Source organism: Eubalaena glacialis, chromosome 4 (assembly GCF_028564815.1).
Source record: "Eubalaena glacialis isolate mEubGla1 chromosome 4, mEubGla1.1.hap2.+ XY, whole genome shotgun sequence".
Taxonomy (NCBI): Eukaryota; Metazoa; Chordata; class Mammalia; order Artiodactyla; family Balaenidae; genus Eubalaena; species Eubalaena glacialis.
The window spans coordinates 131,733,813-131,748,975 of NC_083719.1; the positions used below are offsets into that span (position 1 = coordinate 131,733,813).

Genomic DNA, 15,163 nt, shown 5'->3' on the forward strand with positions numbered 1-15,163 from the left:
TGAATCAGCCTATTGAACTTGTACCCTCTCTCAGGCCAGGTGCTGTGGAGGATACATATTTAGGTAAATGAGAGTGCAGTTCCTACATGCAGGGAACTTGTTATCTCAGTGTTTATGAATGACTGTGATGTGAGCTGTGAGCGGAGAAACCTGGACTCGTATGGGACATCCTTTTTCCATGAGGCTGACTCTGAGGCTGACAGCTGTGACTTGCTGGCATTATCAGGGCCGCAGTTGTAACAGTCCCATGTGGAGGGGTCAGGGCTTCTCCCAGGGGACAGCGACAGAGCCTGGTATAAGGTGATTCCCTGGTGATTCCCTTTCTCCTTGGTCTGCCCCCATGTTAGAAGTCAGAGGAGCCCAGGTTCCTCCACCCGACCACTCTGCCTCAGCAGCTGCCCTCTCAGCAGCTGATGTCCAAGGATCAAGACGAGCAAGAGGAACTGGATTTCCTGTTTGACGAGGAGATGGAGCAGATGGATGGGCGGAAGAACACCTTTACCGCCTGGTCTGATGAGGACTCTGACTACGAGATTGATGACCGGGATGTCAACAAGATCCTCATTGTCACCCAGACACCACCTTACATGCGCCGGCACCCGGGGGGGGACCGCACAGGCAACCACACCTCGCGTGCCAAGATGAGCGCTGAGCTGGCCAAGGTCATTAACGACGGGCTCTTCTACTACGAGCAGGACCTGTGGACTGAGAAGTTTGAACCCGAGTATTCCCAGATCAAGGTGAGTCTCGTGCGTAGCAGTGGTGGTGGGGCCTGGGGTGCCTGTAGCGTGTGGAAGAGGAAGGCTGACAAGCCCTGTGACCTTGGGCACAGAGCCTCAGCATCCTCATCTAACAAAAGGGGGTGCTGCTCGACGTGAACACTGTAGACTGTGCCAGTGTAAGAGGTGGTTATTCTGCTTCTTGAGCATCCATGGTTAATGTCTTAAGTTGGCTAGACACTTGTGTGAGGCATGGAATAAGGATTGGATTGTCATTTCTGTTCTTAAATATTTAGGCATATATAAAAGTTTAAAAGCCTTTTGAGGAACTTGCTTTGAGTGTGAAATATGGAGGAAAGATAGGTCTTTTTAAAAATCACTGCTACCTGGAAACAGTCAAAACTGGTGTAGTAGGTGTTTACAGAGTGGGTATGTGTGGTGGTCGGTTGGCCTTTGGTGAGCCTCTGTTGTGAGTAGTAGTGTGTTTGGTGGAGATGAGAGAATTGCAGGAAGAGAATCGGGGTGGGGGAGTCTACAGCACGTTCCTGGGGAGCCAGAGTCCTGACCTCAGTGCTGCTGCAGAGAGGGCTGGGCAAGTACTCCCCCATTCTGGGTTAGCACACTCATGCCTGGGTACCTGGGGTTGAGGCATAGTGATGGGGCAGCTGAGAGCCTGGGGACCAGAATTCCATGTATGTGGTCGTGGGAGCTGCCCTCTTCAGCTTCCTGCATGTCTTGCTCCCTAAACAGGCTAGGGCAGTCTTCTTACCAGCATCTTCCCCCCCCACCCCCACCCCCACCCCCATCTCATATCCTCTGCAGCAAGAAGTCGAGAACTTCAAGAAAGTCAACATGATCAGTCGGGAGCAGTTTGACACACTAACCCCTGAGCCCCCTGTGGATCCCAACCAAGAGGTCCCTCCTGGACCACCTCGCTTCCAGCAAGGTGAGAGGTGACACCTGCGACCCTGGCCTGGGTGGGAGGGTCTGGAGCCGTCCGACGGGGCCCTGCAGGGACAGGCATTCACAGGCCTACCTCTGCTTACTGTCCCCGCTCTGCCTCTGCAGTTCCCACTGACGCCCTGGCCAACAAGCTGTTCGGTGCCCCCGAGCCCTCCACCATTGCCCGCTCTCTACCAACCACTGTCCCAGAGTCGCCAAACTATCGCAACGCCAGGACCCCTCGCACTCCCCGGACACCGCAGCTCAAAGACTCAAGCCAGACGTCACGGTTTTATCCAGTGGTGAAGGAAGGTCGGACGCTAGATGCTAAGGTGAGGCGTTCCTGCTGAGCTGCTAAGAGTCTTGGGCTCACTGCACTGCATTCCAGGGCTCTGCTTCTCTCTCTTGCCTTGAGCCAAGCAAGTGCCACGTCCCCCACCTGCTCCGTATTCTTAGGCTGGTGGGCCCACCAGGATTGAGTGACACATCTGCAAGATGGACTGGGCGTGGGAGTGGTGGCCGCCTGTAGCCATGGTAAGGCCTAAGGAGGACTGACCAGGTGTGGGTCCTTGAGCAGATCATGTCATCAGCAAGCCTCGATCTCCTCACCTGTGACATAGGCGTGTCAGCTCCTAGCTTACAGCTGTGGACATTGTGTGAAAATAGACATGAAAATGCTTTATAAATTGTGAGATAATTCACACCTAGGAGGGAATCTTAGTCCTACAAATGCTTGATGCTCCTCAGAGTTGGATGAGTACAATTAGTAACAAGTCCCGGACTGACCTTTGCAGATGCCTCGGAAAAGGAAGACCAGACACAGCTCGAACCCACCCTTGGAGAGTCACGTGGGCTGGGTGATGGATTCCCGCGAGCACAGGCCCCGGACTGCTTCCATCAGGTATGGGACAGTGGGGAGGGGAGGTCAGGCTGACTGCAGGGCAGGCAGCAGAGCCATGACATTGATGGGACCAAGAAGAGAGAACCTCTTTGGTCTGCAAATTAAAGAAAACTTAAGGAAGGGGCCCTCATCCAAATCCAAAAAAACAGGAGTAGTCTAGAGAGCTTAATCCAGATCCCAGGAAGAGGAAGGCTGCCTTCTGAGGTGTGGCGGCCACGTGGCATTCTCTCAAGAGGATAGCTCAGTTGATTTCAAAAGTGGGTGTCTGCTGCCTCCCTCAAGATAGCTAGGGAGTTGAATAAAGATACAGATTCCTGGACCCCACCCTAGATCTCCTGACTGAGCTTCAGGGAGTGGGGCCCAGATTCCTTTTTATTTTTTCTCAGGAAAACTACCCGTGTTCTCAGTTCCAAAGCAAGATTTGGGAGCCACTGACCTATGCGGTCTATTCCCTACAAAGATAGGCATGGTTTTAAGAAAAATATGTTTGGGTTAACCCATTACAGCTCATTAAGGAAAGTTAAATGTTAACACGGGATAAGTAAATGGCTAAAAGCTCAGGTTTGGGCATTGTACAGATCTGGGAAGTTAAATATTAGCTCTGTGACCCAGGGCAAGACTCCCAGTCTCTGTGAGCCCCAGTGACCTCTTTGTTAGAAAAGCATCCAAAGGTTGGTACAAAGAATGAGACCCATGGCTATAATAAGTTACGGGCCTAGCACAGTACCTGGGCCTCTTTGTTTGTTGCACCGTGAGAGGCTGGATCTTGGCTGCTGGAAGAGACCAGAGAGGCCCCTCCTATTTGATGGCTGGCAGCTCTGAGGAACCTGGTGACACTCTCTGTTTCATGGTCTCTATAGCTCCAGCCCCTCAGAAGGCACGCCTGCGGTTGGCAGCTATGGCTGTACCCCTCAATCTCTGCCCAAGTTCCAGCATCCTTCCCACGAGCTGCTCAAGGAAAACGGCTTCACACAACACGTCTACCACAAGTATCGTAGGCGCTGCCTTAACGGTAAGAAGAAGCACAGAGGGAGAGGGCTGAGCTTCCTGGACCACTACTTAGATCCAGTGTAAGGGCTGGTGGAGCAGGTGACTATTTTCTCTAACCTCAGAGCAAGAAGTGACATGACATAATAGCCAAGTAGTTTTGGAATACAGGAGGCAAAAAAGAATCTGGTGCTTAGAACATTCCTGTTCCTTGATCTTTCTCTATTGATATAAAAAATATCAGGAATTTTCCTGTGTCTGGCAAGACCACCAGTGTCACAAAAGGGTGTGCATGAGACAGCATATATTCTCTAGAACAGTGACGGCCTGTGGACCAAATCCAGCCAGCAGCCTATCTTTGTACGGCCCTGGAGCTGAGAACAGTTTTTTACATTTTTGAGTGCTTGTGGGGTGGGGAGGGAGAGAATTTATGACAGAGACCATATGTGACCTGCAAAGCCTAAAATACTTACTCTCCAGCCTCTCACAGAAAAAGAGATGGCTGACCCCTGCTCTCGATGAGACTGCAAGGAGAGATCCTCTCTAGACGCTCTCACATGTTACCTTTTATCACAGAGGAGATAGCTTTTAACTGTAGGTTTCTGTCAGGTTGTTTCTAAAGATGCTCAGAGTCGATCTTAATGCTCACTTAGAGTTATTAAGTCACTCAACTGCCTTTTATTCAGCAAAACAAGGCTGCTAAATGCTTGGTTCATCTACCTTACTTCCCTCTTCATGTGTGCGTGTGTGTGTGTCAGTGTCTGTGTGTAATTTATGGAGATAACAATTTACATACCATACAGTTCATCCATTTAAAGTGTACAGTGCAGTCAGTGGCTTTTAGTATATTTAGGAGTTGTGCATCCATCACTAGAATCCATTTTAGAACATTTTCATTACCTTAGAAGTAAACCCTGTGCCCCTTACTAGTCACTCCCCATCCCCCCACCTCCCCAACTCCTCCCTGGCCTATGCAACCACCACTCTGCTCTGCTCTCTGTCTTTATGGATTTGCCTGTTCTGGACTTTTCATATACCTGGAATCATACAATATGTAGTCCTTTGTGACTGGCTTCTTTCCCTTAGCATAATAATTTCAAGGTTCATTATATGTTGTATCATGTATCAGTACTTCATTCCTTTTTATTATCAAACAACATTCCACTGTGGATATACCACATTTTGTTTATCCATTCATCAGTCAATGGACATTTTGGGTTTCTGCTTTTTGTCTGTCATGAGTAATGCTGCTTTGAACATTCCTGTACACGTTTTTGTGTGGACATAGGCTTTCATTTATCTTGAGTGGAAGAGGTGGGATTCCTGGGTCATACCATAGTGTAACTCTGTGTAACATTTTGAGGAACTGCAAGACTGATTTCCAAAGTGGCAGCACTATTTTATATTCTTAACAGCAGTGTGTGAGGGTTCTGATTTTTCCACATCCTCCCAAAACTTGTTATAGTCTATCTTTTTGAGTATAGCCATCCTAGTGGGTATGCGGTGATATCTTTTTATGGTTTTGATTTGATTTGATTTGATACGGTTTTGATAGCTAATAATGTTGAGCATTTTTTCATGTGCTTATTGGCCATTTGTAAGAAATGTCTTCTTTGGAGAAATGTCTATTCAGATCCTTTGTCTACTTTTTAACTGGATTGTTTGTCTTTATTATTAAGTTGTAATGATTCTTTATATATTCTAAGTACAAGCCCCTTATCAGATAACATAATTTGCGAATAGTTTTTCCCATTCTGTGGGTTGTCTTTTCACCTTGTTGATCATGTCCTTTTAAGAGCAAAAGGTTCTTAATTTTTAGACTTTAAAAAAAAAAAAAATTTATTTATTTATTTTTGGCTGTGTTGGGTCTTCGTTTCTGTGCGAGGGCTTTCTCTAGTTGCGGCAAGCGGGGGCCACTCTTCATTGTGGTGCACGGGCCTTTCACTGTCGCGGCCTCTCTCATTGCGGGGCACAGGCTCCAGACGCGCAGGCTCAGTAGTTGTGGCTCACGGGCCTAGTTGCTCCGCGGCATGTGGGATCTTCCCAGACCAGGGCTCGAACCCGTGTCCCCTGCATTGGCAGGCAGATTCTCAACCACTGCGCCACCAGGGAAGCCCTACATATATTTTTTAATGGTACCATTTTTACTCGTTAGTATTGTAGGACTGCTGAAATAATCGGTACTTATGATATAGTGAAGAATATAATTTGTTGCAGTGCACAAATTATTTGTTCATGCTTTTCCTTGTTATAACTACACTGAGAGCAGTAACGTTTGAGGTGGAGAGCTAGACCAGGATGACCTGGTTCAGAAGCTGATGCCACCTACTTCCTTGGGTGCTCAGGCCCAGTGCCCAGCAGCAGAGCCTGACGCAGGGCAGTTAGTCCTCAATAAACACTTCCCCAAAGACTTAAGGGGGCAGGTGATGAGGCAGGGAATTGGGAGGAGAAAAGACTGATGTCTTTGAGCCCCAGGGTCATTTGTCCCCTGAAGCACAGGCAGCCTGGCTCCAAAACACATCTTTCCTCCTTCCTCCCCAATCAGAGCGGAAACGCTTGGGCATTGGCCAGTCTCAGGAGATGAACACTCTCTTCCGCTTCTGGTCCTTCTTCCTCCGAGATCACTTCAACAAAAAGATGTATGAGGAGTTCAAGCAGCTGGCTCTGGAGGATGCCAAAGAAGGCTACAGGTGAGTGGGATTGAGGTGAAGGCTCTGGCTGGGGCTTGGGGGCGTGGTGAAGGTTCTCTGTTGGGTCTACTTCCAGAACTGTAATTGGAAATCTATTGTGTATATATTTCATGTACTTCGTAAAAAAATTATTAGTTTGAATGAGTAATATATTCAAAATTCAAAGAAGTCGGAAGGTTATATAGCGAGTGAGGAGTCTCCTTATCCTAGTTTTACAACCGTCTAGTTCCTTTCCCCACAGGCAGCCAGTATTGTTAGACTCTTGTGAGTCCTTTCTAAAAATACTTTGCTTATGTAAGCAAGAACAGACCTATGTAGTCTCCCCACACACCCCTTTTGTTTACACAAGAGATGGCCTCTATTAGATATTATTTTGCACCTTGCTTTTTTACTTAAGGCTGTATTTTAGAGATCATTCTGTATCCATATATAAATGGCTTTCTTGTTCTTTTTTATAGCTTGTATGGTCTTACACTGTATAGATGTACCATAACTTATTTAACTAGTCTCCTATTAATAGATACTTCGGTTGCTTTCAACATTTTGCTATTCAAAAAAAAAAACCAAAAAACTTTGAAGGGACACTTTTTTCCCCAAGTAAAATCTTTTCTCTGTAAGCAATTTGAAAAGGACAGAAATGTTTAAAGAAGCAGGGGGAAAATGTCCTTCAGTCCAGAGACAACCAGTGTTAATGTTCTGCCATATTATATATATTTAGGTCATGCAAGGTGTGCCTTTTTATATCTTATTTATCATTTATAAGCATGAGCTTTTTTCCATGTTGTTAAAATACTTAACCTTTTTGCCTTCTTACAGAAGTTGTTACATGAGACAAGATCATTTGAAAATCCCAGTTCCCAATTCCCAAAGATAACCAGTGTCAATATATTTAATATATGTAGTCTGTGCCCTTCCAGACTTTGTGTGCATGTGTAGATATAAATTTTATATATTTATTTACAACAGTGGGTTCATTCTACATATAACAGTTTGAAACGTGTCTTTTCTACTTTATAATATATTGTAAACATCTCTCAGTATCCATGAGTGTATATTTACATTATAATTTTTAATAGATAATATTATTCTGTTGTACAAAGTTACCATGATTTTTCTTAATCGCTTCTCTAAGACATTTAAATTTTTCAAAATAATGCTGCTATGAACAATTTTGTACATCTATACAATCTAAGTCTACATTTTTTGTCATTTCCCTGGTATATGTTCCTAGAATTGAAATTTCTGAGGTAAATGAAGAAACCTACTAATTGGCATGGTCAAATGGCTTTGCAGAGAGTTCATGCCAGTGATTGACAAACTTTGCGTAAGGGACAGACAACAAATATCTTGGGCTTTGTGGGACATAAAGTCTCTGTTGCAACTACTCTGCTCTTGTAGCAGAAAGCAACCAGTGATACTTCATAGGCAAATGGGTGTGGGCAGGATACTGTCGTTCATTCGGCCTCAGTTTGCTGACCCTTGGCAAACATTTAATGCTGGACTCATTTAGACTAGCATTAAATGTTAGCCTTCTCAAAGTATGCTTACCATTTCCTCAATAATCCATGTGTTTAAACTGTTTCATAGTTCATCTATCATCCAGGTGCATTTCCTGTTTTACAGATAAAGAAACTGTCCCAATTTCACTGGCTTGTGTTCTTCTACAGATATGGTTTGGAGTGCCTTTTTCGATACTACAGTTATGGCCTGGAAAAGAAGTTCAGGCTGGACATATTTAAGGACTTTCAGGAGGAAACCGTGAAGGACTATGAAGCTGGTAAGAGTCAAGAGTTGGGGCTCTGTGAGCCCTGGTCATCTCAGTCTTCTCTTCTCGGGCCCTAGCTCTGCCTGGGCTTGTCTGTATCATGTCATACCTCCCTCTCCTGAGCCTCTCTATTCTCAACTTCTTAGCAGCCAAGTCTCTCTCTACCTCTTTCTCCTCTTTCCCTGCAGGTCAGCTGTATGGGCTGGAGAAGTTCTGGGCCTTCTTGAAATATTCCAAAGCCAAAAATTTGGACATTGACCCCAAACTTCAAGAATACCTCGGCAAATTCCGACGTCTTGAAGACTTCCGAGTGGATGTGAGTGGATGTCTCTCGTCTTTCCCACCCTGATTGTCCTAGAAAGAAAACTGGACCAGACATCAGGATACCTGGATTTTGATCCCAGCTGTGCCACTAGCTCAGGGACCCTTCCTGCCCCCATTTGGGCCTTAGTTTCTTTGTTAAACAGGGTGTGAGAAGTTGGGCAGTGAAGGCTAATTGGAGGGTGTATGGTTGCTCCTTCCTCCCTTTCCCATGGTGGATGTGGCTAAACCGTCATAATGCTCTTTCCCTGTTATCTCTAACCCTCCTTGCTGCTGTGCCCTAGTTAGAGGTGATCAGGATGAGTACCCAAGGTAAATGCCTTTCTGGGAGAGGTCAGTTCTAACCCCAGAAGTTTATAAAATATGTCCGATTCTTCCCTGCTCCACCCACTTCATCTTCTTGGAGCAGTGACTCAACAGTGACATCCAGTGGTGGGTCAAAGTTATTACTACTGGTTCCTCTTCTGTGCTAGGTGCTTCAGGGACTCCGGAGATAAGTAAAACTCTTTTTCCTTCAGAAAGTTTATAATGTAGTAGGGATATGCCAGTCATCTTATTGCCTTGAAACCTTTTAGCAAAAGGGCAAATAGAAGTAAATAATAGTCCTCACATTTATTTAAAAATTGACACTGATTGTGCTAGGCACTTACACTGACCTCATTTAACCTTTATAATATGAAGCAAGCAGGGTTACTGTTATCATCACTATAGCAGTGGGTGAACTGGAGCCCATGGCTAGCCAGTGAGATAGTGGCAGCGCTGCTCAGGTGTCCTGACAAAAAGATGAGTCCATTGTCTTCCATCCTTAAGGTCTTCCTCCTTTCTGGGCCTGGAGTGGGGAGTACATGTGCAGAGAATGGGGAGACCTGTTGGGAGTAGAGCAAGAAGGGCTCCACCCTTGGCACCCAGAAAGGGAAGGAAGTGTCCTCGGGGTTACAGGACCTTTGGCAGTGGTGAGGCTAGACTGGATCCCGGTCTGACTCTTAAGATCAGTGTCCTTTTTAGGGCCTTGCGGGGCGTGAGGCAGTCCCCAGGAGCATCTGGGCCTTCTGAGCGGAGGCATTGCAGCATACTGCATGCCACGTTCCATGTACCATCTCCTGAGCAGTGACCTCTTCTCAGAAGGGGAGCAGAAACTTGTATGGATAAAGGCCTGGGCTTCAGAGGTAGATGGGCCTGGTCCAGATTTTGTCTTTACCAGTTAAAAGCTCTGGGACCCTTGGCAAATTAGTTTTCTATGCTTCGCTGTCCTCATCTGTGAAATCAGATGGTCATGTCTACATCAAAGGGTGGTGTAGACCACAGGAGTGAATGTGCATAAACCAGCACAAGGCTTGGCCTCTTGGCATGGAGATGTGCTTAATAAAACGGGTGACGAGTTTTTAGGGTTATGAACCTCTTCATCATCTACACTGGGAGGTAGGAAGTTGCGGGGTCTCTAGACGGCTCTGGCAAGGAAGGGGGTGTGGGTAGTGCTGCCTCATCACCTCTGACTCCCTCCTCTGTTGCAGCCCCCCATGGGTGAGGAGGGCAACCACAAGCGACACCCAGTGGCAGCAGGAGGTGGCAGCGGCGAGGGCAGGAGGCGGTGCCCCTCCCAGTCTTCTGGCAGGCCCTCCGCCGTGGTCAGCCAACCCCCCACACCAGCTACTGGCCAGCCCATCCGAGAAGACGCTAAATGGACAAGCCAGCACTCGGACACACAGACTTTGGGAAAGTGAAAAACCCTTCAGCCCTGGGGTTTTGTGGGGAGAAGGGATGGAGGGGGTAGGTGAGAGTCTGTGGGGGTGCCCAGTCCCAGGAGAGGGGACAGAGAAGGGACAGGCCTGTAGTCAGTAGGATGGGCCTTCGTGCTGAGTAGCAGTGTGTACACCATTTGGGCTCTCAGAGGCGCCCCTGGGCAGGAGCCTCCACACACCCCCTCCCTCTTCTCTCTCCATGGCTCTTCTTCACATCCTAGTTTCTTCTGAGGGGTGGGGGGGGAGGGTAAGGGGGGAAATTTTTTTTATATATATATATATATATATATATATATATCAAGTTTTAAATTATTGATAGTTTGTCTGGATTACCAAAATCACTCTGCAGCCCTGCCCGCGGCTGGTAGGCCGCAAACCTGGTCCCCATCCACAGCTGCCTCCTGCTCCCCCTCCAGCCAACTATGCAGCCCACAGAAAGGCCCTGTGGGCCCCATTGCCCAGCACTGTTTCACAGAAGGCTCTGGCAGCGTCCCTGGGCCCCACGAGCACCAGCCCCTTGATCATCTGGGGCTTGCCATCACCTTGTTCTCTCCCTGCTCTCCCTACCACGCCCTCCTGCCATCTTCCGGGAGAAGGAAACCAAAGGATCTAGAAGTGGGGGTGGGGAAGGTTTCGGCCTCTCTCCACTCCCCTCCCCCCATGCCCCTTACTCCCCAGCCCAGAGAGACGCTGCTCATACCAGAAGAGACTATTGAAAGATGATTTATTTTATTTTTCTCTGACCTTTCCATCCTTGGGAAAATGGAAAAGAAAAAAGAAAAAAAAAAAGACAAAATCGACCATAAAAGACCAAAAAAAACCATCAGAAAACCCCCACCTAATCCACAGAAAGTGATGTCTTTCCCCTACCCTTGGAATTTTCTTGTTTTGTTCTTGGAAATAGTATTTTTTTAAAAGTTGCCTTATTGTGGAGTGGGAATCTGAAATACCCAAATGCCTGTTTTCCTCGGTGGAGTCAACTCGAAGAGCTCCCACCTTCTCTGGATGTGCCTGGGCTGGATTGACTAGAATCTGTCTCTGGATTGAGTTGCATGTACAGTGCCTCCTGCCTGTAGGCAAGAGAGTTGGGGGCGGCTCAGATCGGAGCCGTGCCCAAAATATCTCCGCTGTTGCATCATTTGAAGCTGACGTCCCGTGTCTGTACACTGCTGCCACTGTCGTGTCCTTGCTCTGCTTGCTGTTGCCTCACGCCAGGGCCCGTCCTGCCGTGACACTCTTCATCCTACCCTTGGAAAGCCAAGGCCAATTTTGCTTCAGACTGTTGGAGGACAGCATTGGCCTGGATCTGGGACACACTTGTCCTCAGTTTGACTGTCTCCCCCACCACAGAGGGGAAAGGTGAACACTTGGCAGCTGAGGCTTGGAAACTTTTCTTGCGTTCCCTTGATAGATCTCTGAGACCTCAAGGAGGCTTTGTCTCTTAAAAGGTGGAGAGAGATGCCATTCTCCTCCCTTGGGCCGGGTGGGTATCCCCATCTTGCGTCCCCCCTCTGCAAGCCATCTCTGCCCACCCTCCAGTTGATCCCGCCTGGGAACGAGAGATTGAGGAGGCTTTGAGGGTGGGGGGAATCCTGCCAGTTGGAGAAGCCCTGTGGCAGGAAGGTATATGTGGACATAGAGTATACCTGACTTCTCCAGCCACTGACTGCTTGACTTGGGCTGTGAATGACAGTGGAATGGCTGGAGTCTCCTGGCATCCAGAGCTAGGGAGGGTGACCCAGAACTGACCCTCACAAACGGGGCTGCGTGTGGGTGTGACAGCACGCTCACCACAGGGTGGTGGTGGTCATGTGCTCACGCCTCTTGGCCCTTTTCAACTGCTTCCTCTGTCGGGCCCTAAAGTTGGGAGTCGGAGACAGTATCTCAGGCTGGCTAGGGCTTGCCCTCTGTCTTGGGCACCTCATTGCTTTGGCCGGTGCCCTCCCCCATCTCTGCCCTCCCAGCAGTTAGTATGGGGAAGCCCACCTTAGTTCCTGTGAGCCGGTTGTCTCGAAAGCCAAGGATGAGTGTCTGGTCTCTGCTCTGACAGTGGGGTTTGAGGCCCCCCCTGCCCAATCTGGTGCCCGCCCCCCAATGTGCCAGACACCGGACGCCCTCCTCCTTCCCTTCATTGCCTCTTTCTTTCCTTTGGGTTGCTCAGCCCTGTACTGTATCCAGCACCACAGAAACCTCAGTGTTTGTCCTCTGCTGGGTTTGGGGGCACAAGGAAGCCTTGGGAGTGTGGGGAAAAGCTGTTCTTATCTAGAGTTTACTCCCAGGCCAGGGGGCTGCCATCCTCTCCCTGATCCTCCCCACAGACACCCCACAAAGAGGAAGCCCCTTTTGGGTGGGGAGGTGAGGACGTCATCTCAACACAGGCTGGGGTTGGTGGGGCTTTTTTTCTTCCTTTTTTTCTTTCTTTCTTTTTTTTTTTTTTTGTAACATGTTCGGAGTTAATGTTGCAAAGAGTAGTTTACATCTTCACTTTCTGAAGACACTTGAATTTAGGACCGATGTATCTGTGACAAGCACCATCCTCCATGGGGATCCAAGATCGGAGACACAAAGCAACAGCCTGCCCAAATCCTTCTGTTCATCCTGTACCCTTCCAAGATTGGTCCATGCCAACACAACCTTTGGGCATCAAACATCAGAAGGTCTGTGTACCTCGGCCCTGCTAAGGGGCAGGTTTCTCTCGTGCTCTCCTGAATCTGGGAGTAAAGGCACTACCAGTAGAGAGGGGCTGCCCGACCCTGCCCCAGCCTGGACCCCTTGGGCTCAGATCCAGGTGCAGAGCCCCCATGTCAAAGTTGTTATGTTTTTGTTTTGTTCTATTGTAGCTCTTTTTTTCCCTTTCCTGATGATTGATTTTAAAAAAGAAAGTTGCTCAGAAAGCCCTGGCAGTGGGGAGGAGGGGCAAGAAGGACGACTAGCTAGGGAGGGTGGGGTGGTTTTTTGCCAAAAGCCTGGGTAGAGCGGTCTGGATCACCTGGTGCCCTCCTGAGCGGGGCCCCAGAGTCTCTCCTGTGTGCACGGGGCCCTGGATGTGCCCCAGCCCCACCCTCTCCTTCAGCCGTGTCGATAGCAGAGGCAGAGAAGATCAGAACGTACAGCCCATTTCTGACTGGAGAGGAAAACTCGTCACCGGCTTTGCGGAGAAGGTTCCACCTTATGCTCATAGTACGTTATCTTTACCATGTGCTAGGATATCACACTTAAAAGGACAAAAAAATGTAAAATACTTGAATGAGCTTGTATTATAACATTAATATTATTGAGAGTATCTGCTTTCCAGGCTGAAGTGATTCATTCATTATTCTAGTCCTGCTTTAGTCGTTTGTAATTTGTGGTAATTATGCTTTTCTTTTTAATACAAAAAAATGTATAAAAATAAAAACTTGAAAAGGCAAAAGCCTGGCTGGTCTCCCATGAGGGGTGCAGCTGTTGGGGGTGTGGGGTGGAGCCTGGCTCGCCTTCCGACCGCAGATCCGGAGGAGCCTGTGCCCGGGGTGTGCACGTGCAGCCTCTGCGGGGCTCTGCCACTGTGCTGTTGGGGCGTCTGCCCAGGGCAGGGGCTCCCGACACAGCTGCTACGGCTGCTAGCGCTTCCAGGTGGTTCCTCGGAGATCTGGAGAGCTTCCGCCAGCCTTGAATTCCGCCAGCGTGTCCGCCTTGTGTCTCAAGTGAGATGGAGGAGCTGTAGGCAGTGCCACAGACCAGAGCGACAGCAGTCCAGCAGCTGGAATTCCGGGATTTCACGCACTGGCTGTGGCTTGGCATGGTGTCGGGACACAGCCAGGAAGATAGAAGTTGCTGTGACTCCTCACTGGACAGACTTCCCTGCGGGGTATAAAGGAGGGACCAACACTCTGGCCCTACGGAATCCAGGTCGGCCGCCGAGCCCTGAGGATTGACGCCGGGGAAGGAAGGATGAGCGCTCCCACCGGGACTGGCCCCTGAGCCGCTGGTGCCTTTCCCTGGCCCATGAGGCCAGGCACCAGCGGTGAGAACAGTCTGAATGCCAGCCTGGCCTTGGGGTGTCATTACAAAACTGAAAATGAGCCTCGTTTACTCATTCACTGACAGCTATTTGTTTCCTGGGCCTGGCACTTGAGCGTCCCATCAGAAATGGTTTTCCAGACAATTCCACCTTGTGTCAGGTGAACAGGAACTTTAACAGCACCGATGGCCTGCAGGGGCCAAAGGTGAGGCTAGGAGACAGTGGGCAGGGCTTCTGCAGGCCGCTCTGGGAAGAGGAAGACATTCATTCAACCTTACTTCCACGGCTTGCGGGGAATACTCTGAAAGAAGCCACAGAGTGTTTCCTTGTGCTGCTGTGGCGCCCAGACACCATGTGGTCATGATGCCGGAACGACTCACCTAGGGAGAGAAAAACCCAAGTATCCACTGCAGTCAAAGGAGACCGGTTTGTTTTCCATGCTTTTTCTCCTTTCACATTCACATTTTCTGCTGCCAGTGTTGAGACCTCGACCTTTCCTTGAGGCTATTTGGTAACCAGTGTCGGGGCCAGGCCCAGCGACCTGCCTAAGAAAAAGGGTGAGAGAACGAGGCCCCTCGTCCCTCTGCGCCCCAGCAGTACCTCCAGGTCTACAGATGTCAAAAGGAGAAAGACCGCCATTCTTCCTCTTTCTCTACGCCTCTCATTCCCGACCCTCGCTCAGTGCACTGAAGAGGGACTGTTTTCCAACTGTTTGTTTATTCGTAGGACAGGTTGTGGGTGCAGGTAAGCAGCTATGAGCACGTCCAGCACTGATGCACCAGGAGCGGTGCTCAAGCGAAGGGCGTTCGGTCCCAGGGAGGGGGCTGGGCCCACCCAGGCCCAAGGAGGACGCTGCCTGCTAAGCGCCTGGTCGGCCTCCTGGGCAGGTCCTCTGGGGACCTAGGGCCTGTGGCAGGAGGTCGTCCTCTTTGATAGCTCTGCCTGGAGATGTGGCCCTATCAGATGTTAAAGTATTTTATAAAACTACAGCGGGTGGTTTTCTGGACAGAGGAGAACTGAATGTTCAGGAAAATATCAGACTTTGGAAACTATAACGGTGGCCTTGCACATCAGAGTGTCTTCACGTTGATACTGGGAG

At 48.9% G+C, this 15,163-nt stretch overlaps 1 protein-coding gene across 1 annotated transcript in view; it reads left to right on the forward strand.

Annotated features, from left to right (window-relative positions):
• LARP1 (La ribonucleoprotein 1, translational regulator) overlaps positions 1-13,455 on the forward strand; it is a 56,875-nt gene extending 43,420 nt beyond the window's left edge. Inside the window, exons 11-19 of the mRNA XM_061189908.1 lie at positions 348-740; positions 1,542-1,665; positions 1,788-1,993; positions 2,456-2,562; positions 3,423-3,574; positions 6,095-6,239; positions 7,907-8,016; positions 8,193-8,320; positions 9,837-13,455. Coding sequence (XP_061045891.1) covers positions 348-740; positions 1,542-1,665; positions 1,788-1,993; positions 2,456-2,562; positions 3,423-3,574; positions 6,095-6,239; positions 7,907-8,016; positions 8,193-8,320; positions 9,837-10,046 — 1,575 coding nt within the window. The 3' untranslated portion in view covers positions 10,047-13,455. The remainder of the gene's footprint in view (positions 1-347; positions 741-1,541; positions 1,666-1,787; positions 1,994-2,455; positions 2,563-3,422; positions 3,575-6,094; positions 6,240-7,906; positions 8,017-8,192; positions 8,321-9,836) is intronic.
• Positions 13,456-15,163: the final 1,708 nt, after the last annotated feature.